The sequence below is a fragment of the Schistocerca americana genome, chromosome 1 (assembly GCF_021461395.2).
Source record: "Schistocerca americana isolate TAMUIC-IGC-003095 chromosome 1, iqSchAmer2.1, whole genome shotgun sequence".
NCBI classification, from domain to species: Eukaryota; Metazoa; Arthropoda; class Insecta; order Orthoptera; family Acrididae; genus Schistocerca; species Schistocerca americana.
The window spans coordinates 773,585,053-773,599,688 of NC_060119.1; the positions used below are offsets into that span (position 1 = coordinate 773,585,053).

At 42.1% G+C, this 14,636-nt stretch overlaps 1 protein-coding gene across 1 annotated transcript in view; it reads left to right on the forward strand.

Annotated features, from left to right (window-relative positions):
* The window catches only part of LOC124594120 (complement factor D-like), a 47,463-nt gene extending 38,309 nt beyond the window's left edge, over positions 1-9,154 (forward strand). The window contains exon 3 of the mRNA XM_047132480.1: positions 9,058-9,154. Coding sequence (XP_046988436.1) covers positions 9,058-9,154 — 97 coding nt within the window. The remainder of the gene's footprint in view (positions 1-9,057) is intronic.
* The last annotated feature ends 5,482 nt before the right edge of the window (positions 9,155-14,636 follow it).

Here is a 14,636-nt window from a genome sequence, read left to right on the forward strand (position 1 = left end):
GCCAGTACAAGAGTGTTCTCATCTCTCCCTACCTGCTTTCCTGCTCAGCTCGGTAGCAAAGCACATTTTAGCTCTTAGACTTCCCCCACTTTAGCACAAGCCAATCACGAGCTGAAGCGCGGTGTTCGAAGCTCGGAGAGCGCCCCTTGCTCTGCATACACCGATTTGACCAATCGGAAAGTTAATTGGGAGAAAAGGAAAAAGGATTCAACTTCGTGAACTCTTTCCGTCGCGGCTACACCGTGTCTTTTGCTAACAACATGACCAGGATGGAACTACAGCCCTCCATAAAAGTTTGTTATCTCCTGTTTTCGTCCATTTCAAATTTTCCAAAGAACGGCGATAAACTCACTAAATGTTTTGTTACAGAGTCAGGACGTCTGGGCGCCAGTGGCCCTGTCCCACGTAAGTTCACAGAACGCTCAAAGTTGTTTTGTCGGCTTCTTGCCTAACAAGGGCCCATCCTCTGCTTTATTGCCGGTCTACAATGCGCCGGCCATTGCAGCGGCGACTTCTCGGGGATGATCAGTCTGGTGCCAGGAGAAATATAGCAACGAGTGAGGCAATGCTGATCCTACGACTTATCTTGGAAGAAAGGTTAAGTAAAGGCAAACCTACGTTTATAGCTTGTATGGACTTATAGAAAACTTTTGACACGTTTGACTGGAATACTCTCTTTGAAATTGTGAATGCAGCAGGGATAAAACGCAGAGAGTAAAAGGATATTTACAGCTTATACATTTATAACTTGTACAGTTATAATGGTGGAGCGGCTTGAAAGGGAAGCAGTGGTTGAGTAGGGAGTGAGACACGATTGTACCCTATCCCCGACGTTATTCACCCTGTACATTGACAATTACTGCAGTTCTGTCAAGGACAGCAAATGACTTCCAAGAGCAGTTGAACGGAATACACAATGTCCTGAAAGGAGGTTGTAAGATGAAGATCAACAAAAGTAAAACAAGGATGATAGAATGTAGTAGAATTAAATCAGGTGATGCTCAGGGGATTAGGTTAGGAAACGAGACTCTGAAAGAAGTAGATGAGTCTTGCTGTTTGAGCAGCAAAATAACAGACGATGGCCATAGTAGAGAGGATATAGAACGTAGACTGGCAATGGCAAAGAAAGTGTTTCTGAAGGAGAGAAATTCTTTAGCATTGAATATTGGTTTAAGCTTTAGGAACTCCTTTCTAAGAGTATTTTTATAGAGTGTTGCCATGTGTGGATTTGGAAAAAGGACAATAAAGTAGCTTTTGAGGTGTGGTACTAAAGAAAAATGCTGAAGATTAGATGGGTAGATCACGTAAGTAATGAGGCGCTACTGAAAAGAACTGGGGAGAAGAAAAGTGTTTGGCACAACCAGACGAGAAGAAGGGCTAGGTTGATCGTACACATTCTGAGACATCAAGGGATTAGCGATCTAATACTGAGGGGAAGCGTGGGGTGTAAAAATCATAGGGGAGACGAAGATATGAATGCACCAAAAAGATTCACAAAGGGTAGGTTGCAATAGTTTTTCGGAGACGAAAAGGCGTACACAGGATACGGTAGCATGGAGAGATTAATTTGACTGAAGAACACAGCAGCAGCAACAACAACAATAACATAACATAACGCACGTGCGAGAATCCTGTGGAGAGGGGCTAGTGATATATTAGTGTTTGATTCTGAATATCTGTAAGGAATTGCATTTAAAATGAATAACTGTCAAGCAACTAGCAGCATCGCTAACGTCCAGACCGGAGCCGTGCCGACACTATTTTTTTCCTGTAACCAAATATTTATTTAAGAAATAAACAATAAACAAAAGCATCTCAATGGTACTGGGAGCTGCTGTCGCACCGCCCTGCATCCACAACGTCGCTTCGCCGCGCTCGTGAACGCTTAGGAGAGTTGGGCGCTCAAGCCGCAAGACGCGCTCTGGATCGTCCATAGGCCCACACTTACGTTGTCGCAGTGACGGCTAAAATACAGAGAAGTATGTAGACGAATGCGAGCGAAGGTGAGGGTAAGCCATGAATGCTCGAATCCAAGCTGATCTAACGTGAACAATATTTTATCGACGAATAAGCGACCAGTCGTGTTTGAGAGAAGCTAGGACCGCAGGTGACACTGAATGACATAGATAGAAGTTACAGATCAGGGCATAAGAAGCCAGGATCTTACAAACCTCGACTCCTAATAGTGAAGTTTGTGTCATTCAGCAACAGAGGCGAAATCTTTAGATCGAAGAATGTGGTGTCGTCCAGTGCCGAGAGCGGTGCAAGAAGTGTCAACCGCAGAGATACTGCACAGTAAAGCGGTATCACGAGGCGCCAGTGAGGTGCTAGGTAGAAGCTGTGCCTCCCGTAGTTCCGAGGCGCGCCTCTGCCATGAAATAGCGTCCCCAGAGGCCAGGAGGCGAGTTCGGTTCGAGGCCGGATGCTGCCCACTTCTAGGAACTTCCTGCCGGAGTACCATCGTTGTGCAACTTACGCGCCGTGGCACAACTCGTGTCAACCATCGTCTGCTGTGAACTCTGCCTACGTGCCAATTCTATCACAAGTGTGTCAACAGATGTCTACGAACTTGTGTTTTTTAGTGACTGTAGGGAAATCATAATACAGCCATTCCGAACTTGTATCAATTCGCCATTCAGTAATCGTGGCTCATTTAGTGTGTCCCTGGTAGCTGAGTGGTCAGCACGACAGAATGTCAGTCCTAAGGGACCCGGGTTCCGATTCCCGGCTGGCTCGGAGATATTCTTCACCCAGGGACTGGGTGTTGTGTTGACCTAATCATCATCATTTCATCTCCATCGACGCCCAAGTCGCCGAAGTGGCGTCAAATCGAAAGAATTGCACCCGGCGAACGGTCTACCCGACTCGAGGCCCTAGTCACACGACGTTTACATTTATTTAGTGTGTTCTGAACCGCAAGTCCACGTGTGCAGTTTCATAGCTACTGCCGTTCCTGGCTACAAAGATAAGTTTTGTTGTAATCAATAAAGCATTACTTATTCAGAGAGTTGTAACTAACAGAGTTATTACTAGCCACATCAGCGTCCAAGAAGTCGGACACAACAAAGAAGAAACTCGTAAACTCAGGTCTCACAAGACGCGAGGGTCTCGCTTCTGAAAGACTGAAGATTTCGAACAGTGCGATCTCGAGCTTTGGGCCACTGAACTTGTGAACAAATGATGGCATTCTAATAGTGAAGACCGGAAATACGGTGCATATGAACTCGAATGCCTGTGCTTTAGAAGCTAAAAACATATTAACCCTTGCCGCTTCCAGTTTGTGTGTTCATTTTTGTGTCTTTGTTTTGTAAAGAAGCAAATAATTTTTGTAATACTCTCCTTACAGCAGTTTCGTGTTATTATTTGTTTGTTTAGATTTACATTTAGGGCCAATTTTAAATTTTCTGTTCAGTTCTTATACTTATATAGTGCGTTATTTCGATATTATTTCTTTGTTCTCGCACGTGGCTTAGTCAGACGATTAATTTACCGTCTTCCTTCCATTTTCATTTAGCAATTTATTATCATATTGTTGCTGTTACTCATCATCAGAACCATGAATAATACGCTCTGTTTTTATTCGGCCCGTCTTGCTTTTAGTGCTGTTAAGCACGGATTATTGTAAAGCCTTCTCCTGTCTCCAGTCCATTGTTGAACGACCAGCTGGTCTTGGCCACAATTCCTCCCCCCTCTCTGAAGACACGTGTCACTTTTCACTTCCTCCGACCCATATTTCCCAGAGCTGTCCCGTGTGCTTTGTTGCTCGCCCTAACTGGTACAGAGTCGCTAACATCCATCAACAGCGTCCTTCCGAGCTTTGCGCCCGAAAGCACTAAGCCACACATTTCACAGACAGGTTTCCAGTCTCTGCCAACTCATTTTAGCGAGTTCGGTCATATCGGCAAATGTAGACGGCTACATGTATCTAAGACACGACAGATGTAACCGACCATGAGATGGAGTAGGATCGTATATACGCTCTGATTTATCAGATACTCTGTCATAAACACCCAACAATAATTGAGATAATAAACTAATGGAACGTATGTTGATAGAGATCAAATCGAATTACAGAAACTCCTAATAGATGTCAAAAACAAACCTCTGAAAGTTCATGGATTTGTCTGCTTCGAAACTATTCTTTCAAGTCTTAAAAAAAAATTACGATCATATAATTACAGCTGGAATACAAATTATCTACACAGTAGTCCATCCAGCGTGAAATTTAAGCTAATGCTTTCTTCTTCTAATGTGTCGATACTTCAACTTGCTCCTACCCATTATACCAACAGTAGCCACACTCTCACGAATATCTCTGCAACGTAATCTCCAAACAGAGTAATTGGTACTTCTCAAACATCTGCACCTGATATGTCCACCCATGACATAATTTTCATGGCGTACTCTCTAGAATGTTGCAGGAAGGAACTGCAGTTGACGATGAACCGAGACTTTAAAAGCATCAGTTTATTTGAACTTGCAACCGAGTCACAAAAATGGTTTGTGGGACATCTTCTATTCCTCTCTCGGACATAAATCAAAGGTTTCATGGGTTTAATAACAAACTTACTGAACTACATGACAAATATGCTCCATTAAAGACTGGAAAAGTAAAACAGATACTTGCATCTCGGCTAACTGAAGAACTAAAACAGCTCGTGAGTCTAAGAGACGCTGCACATGGGATTTGTAAACTACATCTAGAGTCTGAAAATAATCGAGAGGACAGACTGCTGCCGCAAGACCTGCTCCTCAACCCAGTCAGCACTCCAGCAACGGTTCCACGTCTGATCAGCCCCACAGCGCACGCTGGAGCTCGTCCATGTGGACTCAGCTGGACCTCTCCTAACATAAATATCAGCCCTCGTGACAGACCTATTATCCACATTTCCTCACGTAGCTAGAAAGTCAAATACCATAACAAGGGAGACTCTACATCGCCTTACAGTAAAAATTCGTCATTCAAAAGAACCTAGAAACAATCGTTTCGGACAACGTGCTCCAGTTGCTATCCAGTATGTTTCAGGATTTTTGCTGTCGCAACGTCATATTGCACTTGACAAGGTGGCTCTAATGGCGAAGCCAAGTGGTTCGTCCGCACCTTTTAACTGCGGATGCGGAAATTGCTTCAGTCTCATGCCAGCAAACTGAGCCAACATTTACCTGCTTCTACCTCGACACAGACACCATCACCCCAAAAGCTATCTTTGATATAACTTCAGACATCATAAATCTCCGCACCCGCAGGTTCAACGCCATTGTAGCTGAAAACACAGTGAAATCGGATCCTTTTCGCCCTCCGGTAACTCTGACTTCCAGCACAAACCTGGAGACCAGAACACCAGTTCCCGCCTTCCCCACGATCAGCACTGCTCCCCATGTCACAGCAGAGGGCACAACTTTCCTTCGAGTCGAGATGGCCTGGGAACATTTGGACTTCTTGCCCAGCCACACCTCCCCCTTCCTGTACAGCGATCGCGGTATCGACCGGAGTATTTCTAGTCCTAAGCTCTGGCCGGCCAGGGTGGCCAAGTGGTTCTACACGCTTCAGTCGGGAACCACGCGACCGCTACGGTCGCAGGTTCGAATCCTGCCTCGGGCATGGATGTGTGTGATGTCCTTAGGTTAGTTAGGTTTAAGTAGTTCTAAGTTCTAGGGGACTGATGACCTCAGAAGTTAAGTCCCATAGTGCTCAGAGCCATTTGAACCATATTTTTACCAAGCTCTGTCATCTGAACGTGTGGTCGAGTCGCAACGATACCTGCTGACAACACCGGCGGCCGCTAAGAGACTCCAGCAGGCAGTAGTATACGTCTGGCCACTGAGGTCAGACCTTGAAAAAAAAAGGCCGTCTGGCGGCTGCAAGGTACTACGAGGCATGCTCTGCTCAAGTCTCCATCCCGTTTACACAATACTTTTGTAACCTTACTGGACTACGTTCTAGATTACTGTTCTATGGATTATTGACAGATTTGCTTGAACCTCGACTACCTGCATTATTCTCTTGGTTTCTTGTGCAGTTTACGACGATCTGGCGCTGAATGGAACTGTAAAAATCAGGTAATTACGGATTTTCTATATTTTCTGTAAAACAAAGAGTGTGTTGCACCATAGCAAGTGAGATATATTTATCAGACCGTTAGGTGAATATAGTATTGCTGCTTTCCCTCTAGTACCTTCAGATGTGTCGTTCTTCACTACTAAATCCTTTAATTTGTAAGTTTTGGTAGCGGTCCGTTTGGCAGAATCTGACTCGAACATGGATAACTGTCCTTTGGGGACAATGTAAGCAGCTGATTCTTTTATTGAACATTTTATTTTGCCAAAAAGACAAGGCTAAAATATTGCACACATTGGTACTTGAAGAAACAATAACATTCGATTGTTAATATTCTCAAACAAATATAGTGACAGGCCAATGGGCTTTGCTTCTCAAAAAGTTAATAATTCAAATAATTATAAAAGTGTTCAAACAAGTCTCAGGAAGGGACAACGGGCTTTGGGCCCTAAAACTGTTAAGATCACTAAACAATTGATTTCATAAATGAACTCTTCACATCTATTCCAAGCTTGCAATAACAAAACTATTTGAAGCATTAAGTCGAAATTCAATTATCTAAGCTGAAATCGAGTGGTATCCCATTACTCAAAACTTTGAAACCCCAAGTTCTAATTAGCACGCTACTCCGTAAGGAATTCAGAACTATAATACACGGCTTGCAGCCACCATTTGCTTAACACTGTCTGATTAAGTTTCGCCAGTTTTAAGAAAACATTAAACCAAAACCCTAGTAACTAACAACAACGGGTAAAATAAAAATACAGAGACTCGGAGGAATAGTTGTTGTTGTTGTTGTGGTCTTCAGTCCGGAGACTGGTTTCATGCAGCTTTGTGCAAGATTCTTCATCTCTCAGTACGTACTGCAACCTACATCCTTCTGGATCTGCTTAGTGTATTCATCTCTTGGTCTTCCTCAACGATTTTTGCCTTCCACGCTGCCCTCCAATACTAAAATTCTGATCCCTTGATGCCTCAGAATATTCCCTACCAACCGATCCCGTCTTCTAGTCAAGTTGTGACACAAATTTCTCTTCTCCCCAATCCTATTCAACACCTCCTCATTAATTATGTGATCTACCCATCTAATCTTCAGCATTCTTCTGTAGCACCACATTTCGAAAGCTTTTATTCTCTTCTTCTCCAAACTATTTATCGTCCATGTTTCACTTCCATACAAATACTTTCAGAAACGACTTCCTGACACTTAAATCTATTCTCGATGTTAACAACTTTCTCTTCTTCAGAAACGCTTTCCTTGCCAATGTCACTCTACATATTATATCCTCTCTACTTCGACCATCATCAGTTATTTTGCTCCCCAAATAGCAAAACTCCTCTACTACTTTAAGTGTCTCATTTCCTAATCTAATTCCCGCAGCATCACCCGATTTAATTCGACTACATTCGATTATCCTCGTTTTGCTTTTGTTGATGTTCATCTTATATCCTCCTTTCAAGACACGGTCCATTCCATTCAGCTGCTCTTCCAGGTCCTTTGCTGTCTCTCACAGAATTGCAAAGTCATCGGCGAACCTCAAAGTTTTTATTTCTTCTCCATGGATTTTAATTGCATCTCCGAATTTTTCTTTTGTTTCCTTTACTGCTTGCTCAATATACACATTGAATAACATTGGGGATATGCTACAACCCTGTCTCACTCCCTTCCCAACCACTGCTTCCCTTTCGTGCCCCTCGACTCTTATAACTGCCATCTGGTTTCTGTACAAATTGTAAATAGCCTTTCGCTCCCTGTATTTTAACCCTGTCACCTTCAGAATTTGAAAGAGAGTATTCCAGTCGGAGGAATAGTAATAGCAATAAACACATTGGTTCGTTAAATTTAAATCTGACGCTGCTCTTACAAAATAGTTCAAATGGCTCTGAGCACTATGGGACTTAACATCAGTCCCCTAGAACTTAGAACTACTTAAACCTATCTAACCAAAGGACATCACACACGCTGCTTTTTACTCAGTTGTACAGACAATGGTTCCGTGGCCCCATTGTGGGAAATGGCGTCCGCCCTGTCATATCTGGCTACTTCAGACACTTGTGCAATCTACCATTGTGCCCATATCCTGGCAATGTTACCTTAATGGATGCAATTACTACATAAATCTATAGCGGAGAGAGAAACGCAATTAATTTACACATTACCATAAGGCAAAATAATCATATGTGAATTCACAGTGTTGTCCAGCGCTGCCATGGCTGAAACTGGAAGTGAGAAAAATTAACTCTTAAGCAAATCACGACCGTGATGGTTAACACTTGATGAATTGATGGTTAACACCTCATGAATACAGAGAGGGAACGAGTATTTATAATTCAGTGCTCACAGAACGAGCGCTGATATTCAGGCATTCCATAAGTGCAACATGCAATTTCATGTTTTAACCCAAAAGCACAAAATAACGACCATAGCACATCACTAACACTTGAAACCCTAACCGCCAACTGAATTTAAGAGTTGAGGCAAACCGAAGAAACTTCACTCGAAATGGAGTATCCGGCGAGTTCTCGCCGTTAATCAGACGGCGGAGATGAGAGGAAGACCGCAGCCTTCAGCAACGTGCGGCTTTACTCGCTCCGCGCCGCTACCCCAGCTTGTTGCACTCTCGTGCATTGGTCCGGCCAGCGGCGGTTACGAGACTGCCTACCCCTCTGCGTGCCCGTCTTGGGCGTGGAAGGCAGCACGAGACCCCGACAAGCGCAGGATTCCTTCCCTGACCGTCGTACGCTCCTCCTTTTCTCACAAATCAATACAAGATCGCCTTTCCGCGCTTGTGCGGTGCTCAGTAGTATTCCAGACCGCGGGGAGCACACTCTCGCTAGAAGGACGTGTAACTCCTTGCGCCAGCATAGCTGACCCGTGGGAGGAATCGAAGCTCGTGGATCATCACAACCGTTTGCTATGCACAGTTGGTCTTCTTAGTGCATATGGGAGCGTAGCGAGCTGTAAGACATATCATTCTGTCAGATGTGATTCTTTCCAGCTTACCGTCTCAGCAGTACATACGAACTCACAGACCAGTGGAGGGTCCGTCCACCAAGTGGAGCAGAGAATCGTACACGAGAACTATACTGGACTAGTGGACTCAGCTGCAGACATAGCATTTCTCAGGGTGAGTTTAGAAATACGCATCAAACATGGTGGATTTCGTGTACTTCTTGACATGCCTTTGTTGTGTTCGTGTATGATGTAATGCCGAACAAACATTGCAGATCACTCAGTGTTTCGAGATCACAGTGCAAAAGCTGAATTTAAGTCTCTTCATTCTACTGTCAGCTGTGACCATTCAAATAGCGGAGTGTGGATCCTACTTTCACCTCTCCTATAACAGTGTTGAATGCACATACGTTCGAGATGATGGTTATTCAAATCACCATTAGGTCACTGGCGCTTAGCATTCCATGGCTTCCGTAAATCACGCAAGTTAATTATTTTTTCGGTCCCTTTGAAAAGGATATGGCCGACACCATATCTCACACAGTCTGAGAATGTGGCCTTCTCCTCTAACGACCATCGTCAAACCCTAATCAATTTTTCTCCTTCTTCCTAAAGAAATTACATTTAGAGCCTTTTCTACACAACGCGTCTTTGGGTCATTATTCTAAATCAAAAGAGCAATTACAGAAAACGTGTAGTTAGACATGACTTTACTGTTACAACTAACGGTGCAGAAGAAAATAATACAAAATTATCTTCAGAATTCCCCCACCAGTAAACGAACGTCCAGGTGTATCTAAAGTGATGTCTGCAGATCAATGGACTGGTCAGATAACAGGTTCGTACTGCACCTTCTGTGTATGGTAGACTCATTGTCATCATTCGACTTGTCTGAGTAGTCTTCATTGAGAGACGGAAAAAGAGAAATTTGTGGCACAAAAATTTTAACATTATTAACCGGAATTTCACGAAAGCTGGGAAACAAATTTAGCTGTGTTTAGAGAAAAATTGTAAAATACCGCAGAACTCTCAGAGTTGGGACGTTTCAGATCGAGAAATCTAAATTTTTTAAACAGAATTTCAGAACATTGAGATTTATGTAAAAAGTAAAAAAAAAGCTACAGCTATCTCAAGCACTACATATCCAAGCACAGAATCAGAAAATTTCGAATTTTACTCAGAATTGGAAGTAAAAATAAGTTTCCAGTAAAAATAGTAAAAAAAAAGAAAACCCGAAATTGCGCAATTTTCGAACTTACGTCATGACATCCAGGACAGAAATCCTGTGTGTTACAGATTAATTGGAAGAAAATTACAATAACACAATTGCGAAATGGCTTTTGTGTACTGTCTGAGGAGTTTTTACAGTATATTTATTGGTGAAACAGGAATAAAACTAAGTTACTAGAAAACAAGGCAATTCACCAGAAAGCTAGAAAGGTAGAAGCAAACTTGTAAACTTTGTTTTACCAGCAGTTAATTATTTGGACGTTTTAGAAAATGTAGAAACGAGTAAGATGATGTCTACTTTCAAAACTGTTGTGTTAAGGCAGAAGAGGTATATTCTGTGAATTTTAAGACACAGAATAACTTGAGAACTGGGAAGAAATAGAAATACATGAGAGAAGGAAACATGAACCTAGATTAAACTAACGGTATAAAGAATTTAAGCAATGTACAGAAGAAGACCTACGGTTCATGAAACATGGGAAGAAGTTAGCAATTACTTTAAGGAACAGTGTATACATTTGTTGCAGCTAGAATTCACCGTATGGATTGAAATTCTTCATAAATTTCTCTGAACGTCTACGTAAAACTGGAGAACTATGCTGCACACGTATATCTGACACTTTGCTACTGTTTTTTGAAGGACCTAGTTTACATCCACCCGTTTTCATTAATTTAGCCGTTATTGTGCTATAAAGCACAGCACACCTGTCCTACATGAGTACTGAAAGTGAAATACAGCCTTAATGTCTGTCAAACTGGGAAAGTGATTCATATTGAGAGCGTCAGGGGATATTGCAAAATTTCAATTTTATCTCTCTGAGAAGGTGGTAATTTTCGCTATAGGTATGATTATAAAATTGATGACACTGTCAGTTAATGTGTAATCAGTGTATAGTTGTAAATTTTCTTGCTGTGGAATGCACTGTTTTCCACACACACTTGGGTACAACTATAGTCTCGTCACACGTGCAGGTGTCTCCTCCGCTGGCTTTGGATGGAGTGACCATCTCTACGGTGAACCTACCGGCGCAGGGACAGGAGACAGAAGACGGGGCTAACGCAGTCGCCGCTGGCTGGGGCAAACTGTCGGTAAACAGAGCAACGACCTGTCGGAAGGGTGACTCCAGCTACACTGTGAAAGATGGAAGAGAGACTTCTCACCATATTACAGTCGCAGGTACTAAATATTGTTTCCCGCTACTTCTCTGGAGTCAGTGCGCTCCGTGAGTAGCTGACTGCACATCTGGATACTTATCTACTCGTTTTCAGTACCTAATATCGCTGATTATGTTACTGTTTCCTGCCGTTTAGCAAATATTATCTGATTTTCTTTTTTATATGGCCGCTCCGAGTTCCAATAGACAAAATGATGTAATAGATAAGACAATGTTCGCTTTCCCACTTTCATTTATTATTTCTGTTATTTATTTGTATTTCATTCCCAGTTTCAACAACCATTACGATAGCTTTGAAAATCTCATAATACTACTGTATGTCGGTGGCAAATTTTAGATTATTCTAAGTATTAAACACTTCATTTGGAATCCTGTAAACAATATTGTAACATTTTTCTTCGCTATGTATATCTCTCTGCCTGGCAGAAAATCTGTATAATGTTTCCTGCCAGTCGTGCCTCTCAGAGTCGTGTTGTTTGAATTGACATAGGCTGACTCTATTTTCACTGATTATGGCTTGAACCGCCATTTTATTTGTTTAAAACTTACATTTTTAAAAACACAATTTTATACCTATAGTAGCACCTTTTTAATTACAGTTTGTTCTCATTCTACACCAAGTCTTTTTATAATACATCTCTCATAGCAAATTTGCGCGGGGTCCACATATAATAGCAGAATGTTCCGAGGATACAGGTTTGGTGCTCTTATAACATGTAATTTGTCTGATTCTCTGTTTTTTTTCTCTACACAAAATGCACATGTTCTCCTTTTCTTAGCTGGAAGTTTCTCTGCCCTTCCTGGACCCGGTGACACTAAAGATGTCATTGACTTCCTTATTCCTGCTAGTTGATTTCCCAAACTGAAGGGGAAAGGCCAACGTCTAATTTTTTATTGGTAGTCAGCATCATCCAAATTATGTATGCGTTCATTACAGTTACATTAATCATTTTGAAGAAATTTACCAATGACCAGCGCCTTATATTTTCCTTCACAGTGTATCAACACTTCTTCTGGACCTTGGTATCGATGCCGATTTTTGCAGCATTGCATATTATTAAAAATAATGGCTCTGAGCACATATTAGGTAGGCAGCCCCCTAGAACTTAGAACTACTTAAACCTAACTAACCTAAGGACATCACACACATCCATGCCCGAGGCAAGATTAGAACCTGCGACTGTACGAGTCGCGCGGTTCTCGACTGAAGAGCCTAGAACCGCTCGCCCGCGGCGGCCGGCTCGTATTATTACAATCTCAGGTTTCTTTACTCCTGATAGTGATACGATTGGTTGCTCATGAAGAGAGCTAAGGTCGTTAACACCTTTGTTCTTCTTCGGAACATAAGAGTCTGTCATAATATTTGGTAGGGCGTACTTCACAAATTTGACTCGTTCCACATCATTACGAAATATCGTATTCATGATCCATGGAACTAGTATTAATCTAATCTAATCTAATCTAGTTCAGCCGTAACAAAAGCGGCAGGCAGTTAACCATTCTTTTTTCGGATATTACCATCTGGTGTCAGCTTTTTTGACAACAAACAATAAGCTAAGCGGAGACACGTAAGTAAGAGACACACAGAGAGGCGATACGAGTACGTTCAGACCTTTCAAGTTCAGTCTCCAGGGTATTCTTTATATTGTCTCCAAGTCACGCGGCTCTGGTTTCTTCCTCTTCCCACAAATATACTTTCATCTTCCAGCAACAACACGTTGTACTGTCACAAACTGCCCAGAACTTTATTCCTTATCTCCCAGATTTTGATGGAATATATTGACGAAAAGATAGCGGTCTCGAAATACGATTAACTGTTCATCCACGGACATCGGTCTTCATGGAACTTAGGCTTCCGTCAGGGTAATGATGAAATCTTCTCTAGTGACCAACCGAGTGATGGCGTCGTCTTGTGGCACCGTTTCGATGAGTTTCGTACCCATCATATTCAAGCGAAAATAATGGATGCAAAAGTCAGCGAAACTTTGCGACAAGACGACGCCATTACTCTATTAATCACCCGAGATCGTTTCATCATTGGATTACGCCGAAAAAGCCTGGATCACATATGTCCCTTGGGATACTTTCCCACATCTCGGAAACCTCTCTGATTTGTTCCAGTTTATCACTTGACTTATGTTCACGTCGGGTTGCTACAGTGCCAAAGTGGAACACCCTCAGAATATGATGGCAGCGGTTACGAGACATAATTTCATTGAACAGTGGTAGGCAATTCTCAACACCCCAGGGCTGAGTGATGTCTTCATTTCTTGATTTGTAAGCACCAGTCAGCATCAGAACGCCAAGTAAGTTTTGAATTTCATGCAAATGTACATCCACCAGTCCTAGTAGACGATTAGAGCTTCTTTGTTGGTCCACATACACACTTTCTCGATGAGGGGGACGCGAAAGAAGGACATTAAACAAGATTCTTCATTATTACAGTTTCTAATCGAACACTTTTTACGTCTCTGGCATTCTTTCAATACATCCTTTTTGCTCTGCCTGCCAAAACATCCAGCCCCAGGGGCTGTATCTCATATTTGATTCGCATTAGCAGACAACAATAAGTCACACTCAACAGACTTTGCATTAAATTGTTCTTCTTCTTAGTAAAAGAATTCTTCATGGTCACTGTAGTCTTCGTGTTGTTCTGCGTTTTCAGCGTCCTCTATCTCATTATCATCGTCACTGAAATTTCGAATTCACTAGGTGGGTCTCCTGAATCAGAAAACTGCTTCAAAAATTTCCTTATATCCTCATCTGATAATTATCCGTAATATTTTCACTTTGTAAGACAGACAACCTTTATGAAATGCTGCACCAAAATAAAGATGTTCTTATCACAAGGTGTACCGATTAGTCATGAGAGAATAACAAAGCGAGATGATGGAATGTTGCACCAAAATAACAATGTTCTTGTCACAAGGGGGACTGATGAGTCATGAGAGAATAACAAGGCGAATCAACAATAGCAAATAGCGTAACAGACACTGTGGAGACACAGATCTGCTTATTTAAAATTTGTTTCTAACAGTAAGTGTTTGCGAGGGCTGTGTGGGAGGGAACGTAGACAAACATTTTAACCCACAACCATAGGTAAACTTTTGTAATTAGTTTTCAAAATCGTTACTAGTAAATGTCTTCAAATTTCAATAAAATAAAATGAATAGTTACTAACAGAGAAGATAATAAAAACTGCAGACGGGTCTATGAGGCC